This window comes from Neophocaena asiaeorientalis, unplaced genomic scaffold, assembly GCF_003031525.2.
Source record: "Neophocaena asiaeorientalis asiaeorientalis breed wild unplaced genomic scaffold, Neophocaena_asiaeorientalis_V1.1 scaffold778, whole genome shotgun sequence".
Classification (NCBI taxonomy): Eukaryota; Metazoa; Chordata; class Mammalia; order Artiodactyla; family Phocoenidae; genus Neophocaena; species Neophocaena asiaeorientalis.
The window spans coordinates 413,907-424,342 of NW_020176499.1; the positions used below are offsets into that span (position 1 = coordinate 413,907).

A 10,436-nucleotide genomic window follows, 5' to 3' on the forward strand; every position below is an offset into this window, starting at 1 on the left:
TTAGTTTATGTTCAGGGGTACAAAAGTATTAAGATGTAATTCTGTGACATAAAAAAACAAAAACAGTGGGGATGGAGCTGTAAGCAGGCAGAATTTTTGTATGTTATTGAAATGAGGTGTGTATAAATTCAAATTAAGAGTGTTGTAACTTTAGCATTTTATTTATAATCCCTCTGAAAACCACAAAGAAAATAGCTAAAGAATATATATCAAAGCAAATGAGAAAGAAATTTAAGCACTTCTCAAAAGACAGAAATGCAGGAAATGAGGGACAAAAGAGCTTAAGGGAACACACACAAAAAAAACAAAGAGCAAAATGACAGAAATAAATCTCTCCTTATAAATACTTATTTAAATGTAAAGGGGTTAAATCCTCCAAACAAAAGACTGAGTTTGGAAGAACTGATAAAACCACAGGCTTTAACCATATGCTGTCTATAAGAGAATCACTTTAGATACAAAGACTAAAAGTGAAAGGATGGAAAAAGATACTCCATGCAAAAAGGAACCAAAAGAGAGCAGGACTGGGGATACTAATAACAAACAAAATAGAGTTTAAGTCAAAAGAGGTTATAAGAGACAAAGAAAAAAATATATATATTAATGAAAGGTTCAATACAGCAAGACATAAAAATTATAAACATTTACAAACCTAATGACAGATATCAAAATACAGTTTTCCTTCAGTATCTGTAGGGTATTGGTTCCTTGACTCACCACAAATACCAAAATCCATGGATGCAGAACCTGTGGATATGAAACCTGAAGATACAGAGCTGACTATATTTCAAAGCAAAAACTGAGACAGTTGAAGGGAGAAATAGTTCTACGTTCAAAGTGGCTACATAAGAGGATGATGAATTCACCCTCCTCCCATAGTCACACCAAATCTACACGTACATATGAAACAATTTTCTCTGAAAGAAACCCAAAAACTAGCTGAGCAGCTCCTACACATCAGGCAAATGAGAAAAAGCCTATGTTGAAATGGACAGTAGAGGCTGAGACACAATCCACATAAAAGCCACCTGTTGCACGGCAACCCACAATCAAGAGGGACTAACAACCCCGACCTGCTCCCTGAGGAGTGAAAGGTGTGAACAGCACAGCTGGCACCCCAAATTTTAAGACCAGCACCTGCGAGGCCCTAAAATAAGTCCCTAAAATATCTAGCTTTGAAAGCCAACAAGCCTTGGATCCATGAGATTCACAAGGCTAAAGGGCAGCAGTCTCCAACCTTTTTGGCACCAGGGACCAGTTTCATGGAAGACAATTTTTTCACAGACCAGGGCGGAGGGCGGGGATGGTTTCAGGAGGATTCAAGCACATTACATTTATTGTGCACTTTATTTCTATTATTATTACATTGTAATATGTAATGAAATAATTATACAACTTACCATAATGCTCATAGGAGGCAGAGCTCAGGCGGTAATGTGACCTGTGGGGAGCAGCTGTAAATACAGATGAAGCTTCACTCTGCCGCCACTCACCTCCTGCTGTGCAGCCCGGTTCCTAACAGGCCACAGACCGGTAGTGGTCCGTGGCCCAGGGGTTGGGGACCCCCACTATAGGGAACTGAGAAACAGTTCTTAAAGGGCTCATGCATGCAGACTCACCTACCCCGGAACTCAGCACAGAGGCAGCCAACAAAAAAGCAACCAGTGTTTCTGTTTAAGAGGCCTACTTCCTTACCTTAAAGCTTTGGCCTGAAGACTTCCAATTTAACATCATACAAGAGCCTACTTAAATACCTCCAAAGAAAGAGGCCAGAGCATCATCTTTGTACTCTCTCTCTCTGTCTTACTCCATATCACCAGTATCTCCTGGAAAGGAGTTTGTGCACTCTCTGGAATCCTGATTTTTGTGGCTGCTGCCCAGTTGGACACCTCTTATTCACTGGGCTCTGGCAGTCAACAGAACTTACAGCAGAACTTATTGTGGGTCCTGTAGCACTGTAACAAAAGGAGAAATAGTTCTTAAATGACTAATGGCCCCAGGGCACAGTGGAGATATAGCAGACTAAAATGCAGGCCTAATCTTACTGTGAAAGAGACAAATAAGCTTATCTTCAGAACTGGAGCCTGAGTGGCAGGCTTATCATTAAACACACATTCAGGGCCCAATTACAATCCTCTGCAGAGACTGAGGAGGCCAGAGGATGCTACCCTTCATGCTTTCCATCTGACCAGGCCCCAAGTCATCAGTGTCTCCAAGACAGGGGCTTGTGCACCCCAACTGTTGTGAATGCTGTCCAGAGGACACATCCCTTTATAGCCTGGCTCTGGTGTCCAGCAGGGCTTGTGTTCATGATTTCGAAAGAAAAGTAACGGAGAAACACTTCTTACCTGGCTATTACCAGGGCTCAGGACAGAGGGAGCAGTCTTCCCTCGAAGTATATTTGTGTACTTTAAAAGCTCCTCCCTGGGGGCTTCCCTGGTGGTGCAGTGGTTGAGAGTCCGCCTGCCGATGCAGGGGACATGGGTTCATGCCCCGGTCCAGGAAGATCCCACATACCGCGGAGCGGCTGGGCCCGTGAGCCATGGCCGCTGAGCATGCATGTCCGGAGCCTGTGCTCCGCAACGGGAGAGGCCACAACAGTGAGAGGCCCGCGTACCACAAATAAAAAAAAAAAAAAGGCTCCTCTCTGAGCTTCTTCTTGCCAATCAGCCTGAATCTACCTGCTGACTGAGAACCTCCCCTTTGCGACACTGACAAGTCTTGAGGTACCCTCAACTACTGGGAGCAGCTAAGAATAAATAGGCTGCTTGGACAACACCAAGGTTTGAGAGAAAACCAAGACAGAGCTGAACAATAAAGTTCATCTACTACACGAGGTCACTCTTCCAAGACTGCAAGAGAGGGCTGTTTTATCTAATACATAGAAACCAACACAGAGAGTCAAGAAAATGAAGAAACACAGGAATATGTTCCAAATGAAAGGACAAGATAAAGCCTCAAGAAAATACCTTAATCAAATGGAGGTAAGTGATTTACCTATAAGCAGTTCAAAATAATGATCATAAAGATGCTCACAGAGCTCAGGAGAACAATGGATAAACAAAATGAGAATTTCAACAGAGAGAGAAACTATAAGAAAATACTAAGTAGGGGTCATAGACCTGAAGACTACAATAACTGAACTGAAAAATTCAATAGAGGGGTTCAACATCAGACTAGATGAAGCTGTAAAAAGGATCAGTGAACTTGAAATTATGGCAATGTAAGTTATCCAATCAGAACAGCAAAAAGGAAAAAGAATGAAAAAGAAAAAAAGCTAAAATGGCTTAAAAGACTTATGGGGCAACAACAAATGGACAAGCTTTCAAATTATAGGGGTCCTTGAAGGAGAGGAGAGAAAGGGGCAGAAAACTTATTTGAAGAAATAATTGCAGGAAACTTTCCTAACCTGGGAAAAGAAACAGACATCGGATCTAGGAAGCATAGAGAGTACCAAATAAGAGGAACCTAAAGAGACCCACATCAGACACATTAGAATTAAAATATCAAAAGTTAAAGACAAGGAGAGATTCTTAAAAGCAGCAAGGGAAAAACAACTTGTTATGTACCAGGGAACCCCAAAAGACTATCAGAATTTTCAGCACAAACTCTGCAGGCCAGAAGGAAGTGGCATGATATATCCAAAGGCTGACAGACAAAAACTGCCAACCAATAATACCCTACTGGCAGAGTGGTCCTTCAGAATTAAAGCAGAGATAGTTTTCCAGACAACCAAAAGCGAAAGGAGTTCATCACCACCAGATAGGCCTTACAAGAAATGTTAAAAGAACCTCTCTGACACAAAATGTCAATAAGTAGAAGCAGGAAACAAGAAAGTATAGTTCTCACTGGTAAAGGTGAATATATAGAAGAATTCAGAATAATCTAATGGTGCAATGGTGGTAGGTTAATCACCTAAAAGCTAATATGAAGGTTGAAAAACAAAAGTAGTAAAAATAATGATAAATACAACAATTTGTTATGTTATACACAATATAAGAAGACCTAAACTGTGACATCAAAAACATAAAACATTGGGGGAGGGAGTAAAAATGCAGAGATTTAGAATGTGTTAGAACTTAAGTTATTGTCAACTTAAAACAGACAGTTATAAACATGTTTTATGTAACCCTCATGGTACCCACAGAGCAAAAAGCTACAGTAGACACAAAAAAGATAAAAAGGAATCTAAGCATACCACTATAGAAAATCACTGAATCACAAAAGGAGAGAGCTAGAGGTGAAGAAAGGAGCAATGGAATTACAAAACTTCCAGAAAATAAAATGGCAATAAGCACACACCTATCATAAATTACTTTAAATACAAATGGACTAAATTCTTCAATCAAAAAGCACAGAGTGGCTGACTAGATTTAAAAACCAACAAAAGACCCATCATGCTGCTTACAAGCTACTCACTTCAGATGTAAGGACATACACACTTAAAGTGAAGGGATGGAAAAAGATATTCCATCCAAATGGAAACTAAAAGAAAGCTAAAGTAGCATATTTATATCAGAAAAAAAAGGCTTTAAGACAAAGTTGTAATAAGAGACAAAGGTGGTCATTATATAATGATAAAGGAGTTAATCCAACAAGACGACACAGTGGTAAATATTTATGCACCCAATATAGGAGCACCTAAATATATAAAACAATATTAACAGACCTTAAAGAGAGAAATAGACAGCAATACAATAGTAGGCGATTTTAGCACACCACTTACATCAACATGTAGATCATCCAGAGAGAAAATCAATAAAGAAACATTGGTCTTAAATGACACATTTAGACCTTAAGAACTTAACAGACATATACAGAATATTCCACTCAAAAGAAAGACTACACATTCTTCCCAAGCACACAAGGAACATTCTCCAGGATAAGCCATATGTCAAGCCACAAAACGAGTCTTAATAAATTTAAGAAGACTGAAATTATATCAAGCATCTTTTCCAACCACAATGATATTATACTAAAAATAAATTACAAGAAAACTAGAAAATTCACAAATATATGGAGATTAAACAACATCCTACTGAATGACTGAATGAGTCAAAAGAAAAATCAAAAGAGAAGTAAAAAAGTACCATGAGACAAATGAAAACAGAAATAAAACACACCAAACTGGGGGCTGCAGCAAAAGTCATTCTCAGAGGGAAGTTCATAGCAATAAAAAGCAGTAACAAACCATCTCAAATAAAAAACAAATGAAGTCCAAAGTTAGTAGAGGGAAATATCAAAGATCAGAGAAGGAAAAGAATGAAATACAGCCTAAAAAGTTGATAGAAAAGATCAAGGAACCCAAGAGCTGGTTAGTCAAAAAGTAAACAAAATAGACAAAACTTTAGCTAGAATAATCAAAGAGAGAGAGAGAGAGAGAGAGAGAGAGAGAGAGAGAACACAAATAAAATCAAAATGAAAGAAGAGACATTACAACTGACACCACAGAAACACAAACGAAACCACTCACGTCATAACAAAGTATGAAAAATTATATGCCAACAAACTGGACAATCCAGATAAAATAGAAAAACTTCTAGAAACATAGAACAAGACTGAATCATGAAGAAACAGAAAAACTGAGCAGACAATTAATAATAAGGAAACTGAATTAGTGTTTAAAATCCTACCTATAAATAAAAGTCCAGGACGAGATGGCTTCACTAGTGAATTCTACCAAATATTTAAAGAAGAAGCAAACCAATCCTTCTCAAACTCTTCCAAAAAACAGGAGAGGGAAAACTTACAAAATCATTTTATGAGGCCTTTACCCTGATACCAAACTCAGACATGAACACTACAAGAAAAGAAAATTATAAGGCCAATATCCCTGATGAACATAAACATAAGTCCTCAACAAACCATTAACAAAGCTAATTCAGCAATACGTTAAGCAACACACACCAGGAACAACTGGGATTTAGTCCAGGAATGCAAGAATGGTTCAAATCTGCAAATCAGTCTGATACACCCCATTAACAGAATGAAGGATAAAACCCATGTGATCATCTCAATAGATGCAGAAAAATGTCTGACAAAATTCAACATCCATTTATGATCAAAATTCTTAACAAAGTGGGTATAGAGGAAATTTACCTCAAAATAATAAAGGCCACATGACAAGTCCACAGCTAACATCATACCGAACAGTGAAAAGCAGAAAGTTTTTCCTCTGAGTTCAGGAACAAGACAAAGGATGCTCACTTTCACCACACTAATTCAACATAGTAATGGAGTCCTAGCCAGAACAGTTAGACAAGAAAAAGAAATAAAAGGCACTCAAATCAGAAAGGAAGAAGTAACACTGTAAGTATTTGCAGATGACATGATATTATTTAGAGAAAACCCCAAAGACTCTACCATAAAACTGTTAAAACTAGGAAACAAACTAGTAAAGTTGCAGGATACAAAACCAATACAAAAATCTGTTGTGTTTCTATACACTAATAACAAACTATCAGAAAAAGAAAATAAGAAACCAATCCCATATATAACTGCATCAAAAAGAATTAAATACCTAGGAATAAATTTAACAAAGGAGGTAAAAGACCTATACACTGAAAATTATAAGACACTGAAAAAAGAAACTGACAAAATACTAATATTTGAAAAGATATTCCATACTCATGGATAAGAAGAATATTGTTTAAATGTCCATACTACCCAATGCAATCACCAGATTCAATACAATTTCTAACAAAATTCCAATAGCATTTTTCACAGAAATAGGAAAAAATCCTACTGTTTGTATGGAACCACAAAAGACCTGGAATAGCTAAAGAATTCTTGAGAAAGAACAATCCTGGAGGCATCATAAGTCTTGATTTCAAACTAGATTACAAAGCTATAGTAACGAAAGCAATATAGTATTGGCATAAAACAGACACATAGATCAACAGAAGAGAAAAAAAAGCCCAGAAATAAACCCATTCATATATGGTCAATTAATTTATGACAAAGAAGCCAAGAATACACAATGGGGAAAGGACAGTTTCTTCAATAAATGGGTTGGGAAAACTGGACAGCCAGAAGAAAAAGGAAGAAGGAACCACTATCTTACACCATACACAAAAGTTAACTTAAAATGGATTAAAGACCTGAAACTATAAAAATTCTAGAAGAAAACATAAGCAGTGAGCTCCTTGACATTGATCCTGTCAATAATTTTTTGGATTTGCCACCAAAAAGTTAGGCCAGAAAAGCAAAAATAAACAACAAGTAGAAGTACATCAAATTAAAAAGCTTCTAGACAGCAAAGGAAATCATCAACAAAGTGAAAAGGAAACCTATGGAATGTAAGAAAATATGTGCAACTTATTTATCCCCTAAGGAGTCAATATCCAAAATGTATAAGGAACTCATACAACTGAATAGCAAAAATCCACATACAATCTAAAATGAGCAAAGGATTTCAACAGACATTTTTCCAAAGAAGACATACAGAAGGCCATGATGTACATGAAAAGGTGCTCAGCATCACTAATCATCAGGGAAATACAAATCAAAACAATAAGAAGACATAACCTCACACTTCTTAGAATGGTTATTATCAAAAATGCAAGAAATAACAGGTGTTGGTGAGGATGTGGAGAAATAAGAATACTTGTGCACCGTTGGTGGCAATTTAAATTTGTGCAGCCACTACTGAAAACAGTATGGAGGGTCCTCAGAAAGTGAAAAATAGAACTACCAGGGAAATTGACAGTAACACAACAATAGTAGAGGACTTAAACACCCCACTCTCACCAACGGACAGTTCACCCAAAGTGAAAATAAATAAGGAAACACAAGCTTTAAATGACATATTAAATAAGAGGGACTTCATTGATATTTATAGGACATTCCATTCAAAAACAACAGAATACAATTTCTTCTCAAGTGCTCATGGAACATTCTCTAGGATAGACCATATCTTGGGTCACAAATCAAGCCTTGGTAAATTAAAGAAAACTGAAATCATAACAAGTATCTTTTCCGACCACAACGCTATGAAACTAGACATCAATTACAGGAAAAAAACTGTAAAAAATACAAACACATTGAGGCTAAACAATACACTACTAAATAACCAAGAGATCACTGAAGAAATAAAAGAGGAAATCAAAAATACCTAGAACAATGACAATGAAAACACAACGATCCAAAACTTATGGGATACAGCAAAAGCCATGCTAAGATGGAAGTTTACAGAAATACAATCCTACCTCAAGAAACAAGAAAAATCTCAAATAAACAACCTGAACTTACACCTAAAGCAATTAGAGAAAGAAGAACAAAAAAACCCCAAAGTTAGCAGAAGGAAAGAAATTATAAAGATCAGATCAGAAATAAATAAAAAACAAATGAAAGAAACAATAGCAAAGATCAATAAAACTAAAAGCTGGTTACACACCATTGTAAAGCAATTATACTCCAATAAAGATGTAAAAAAATGTTACAAATTAAAAAAAAAACTATATTAAATCCAAACACCTTGGACTCTTTCAACTTTCTCAACTTTATCACTGAGGAGACTCAAATTACATGGATACTCTACATACTATCCTGAGCTAAAAATGACATCCTGTGGCCAGTAAGGAAATCATCTTTCATCATGGTGCTTACTCAAACTTTCTGAAGTGCATAAAATCATCAACGGTCTAGTTAAAAAGCAGATTACGACTCAGTAGGTCAGGATTGGGCTGAAATCTGTACTTCTGTTCAACCCAAGTGATGCTAAAGCTTCAAATCTGTGGAGCAGGCCTGGAGTAGCAAGCATTCTGATACATTTATACCCTCACTTGCAGAGGAACATATTTGTTCCCTGTTCACCTACTTCCCTCTCCCTTTTACTAGTTACAGCATCCTCTACCTTCATGATCCCTTCCAACATGCATGCAAACATTTTCTTTACAACTCCTCCTTCCCAATTTCAACCAACTCTTGTCCAGTTAGTTCAGGAAAATCTTATTCTCTCTGCATCTGTGTCAAATTAGAATTGACTAAAAAATGAAGACAGTTTCTGCTTTTCAAGCAGCTTGCAAGCTTGAGACAATAGGTACATAATTAACTGTCATGGATCCCTTCTCTCCTTTTCCAGTAAGCAAAGTGCCTGAGCTTTGAAGTTTGATTTTTGGGTTCCAATCCAGCTCTAACACTTACCTTCTCTGAGACTTCAGGCAAGCAACTTAATTTCTCTGAGCCTCAGTTTCCTAACTCTAAAATGGTGTTAACAACAGCACCTAACTCAGATGATTGTCGTAGGTATTAAAAAGAGATGATGCACATAAAGACGTTTGCATCTCTCAGTCTAGCACTTAGTAAGTAATCAACAGACCATGGCTATTGGTAGTAACAAAGACGTCATGATGCCATCCCTCTATGGTAGACGGCACTCTTCAGTTATTTCTATTAGTGCATATGGCTCTGTTCGCCTTTGAACAGGGAGTTCCCCCACTTCCTTTACAGGGATGCTTCCCCTCCTGCAGTATATGACACCGCACTTCCTTTACAGGGATGCTTCCCCTCCTGCAGTATATGACACCGCACTTCCTTTACAGGGATGCTTCCCCTCCTGCAGTATATGACAATCACCTTCGCAGCTTCTGCCAAATTCTCCTATTAGACTACATTGCCTACTCTTCTTTATATCAACTTATTCTTTTACCTAAATTATTTCTCAAAGGAAATTTCGTATCACTACCGTAAGCGAAAAATCAGTATCACTTGCCACAGTTAGGTGACTCATAAAAACAAATACCATGAAACCAGTTTTTAAATTCCAACTAGATACTGCTGCCCACTAAAGGCAAGATTGCTAAGGAGATAAGCAAGACTTTCACCTTGATAGTTACGAGCACGAGATGAGAACACCTTGAAATGAAATGAAACACCTTAAATGAAAACACCTTCCCCATGAGTGTGATTAAATCCGTTAATATACGGTAATACGATTACAACGGGATCCACGCGTGTACTCATCACTCTCAGCCCTGTTGGAAGAGACAGATAACGAGTTCCCGCCCACGTCTGGTGCTCGGGAAAAGTCTGTGGGGAGGTCCGGGGCACCTGGAGTAGAGATCTTCACCCTCCCCACTGGACCTGAGGAAGGCCACGTACCGAACTCGGGAGGTGTCTTCCCCGGGCGCCGGCGGCTCCACGCACGCCCGCCTCAAAGCGGTGATCTCGGCTTCCAAAGCGCGAGCCTCAACCAGCTGGGAATCCATAGGGCCGCGCTGACGGGAAGCTGCCTAACAGAAGCGCGCCACGTCCTGCTCTTCAAGCCTCGCGCGCTGCTGGCGTGAACCATCCCAGAACTCGGCGGGGGAGGCAGGGGAATGACGCGCGATTCCCGAGCTTATAACCAGCGCTCGCATGCATTCCAGGCTCATTGCCATCCCTGCTTACTTTTCCACAGCTGTCCCCCAGCAGTCCCTACGCTTCAAGAGAGTTGA

General features: G+C 38.5%; 1 protein-coding gene across 1 annotated transcript in view; it reads right to left on the minus strand.

The window, feature by feature from the left end:
- The window catches only part of CENPP (centromere protein P), a 220,135-nt gene extending 209,730 nt beyond the window's left edge, over positions 1-10,405 (minus strand). The window contains exon 1 of the mRNA XM_024732977.1: positions 10,102-10,405. Coding sequence (XP_024588745.1) covers positions 10,102-10,208 — 107 coding nt within the window. The 5' untranslated portion in view covers positions 10,209-10,405. The remainder of the gene's footprint in view (positions 1-10,101) is intronic.
- Between the last annotated feature and the right edge of the window lie 31 nt (positions 10,406-10,436).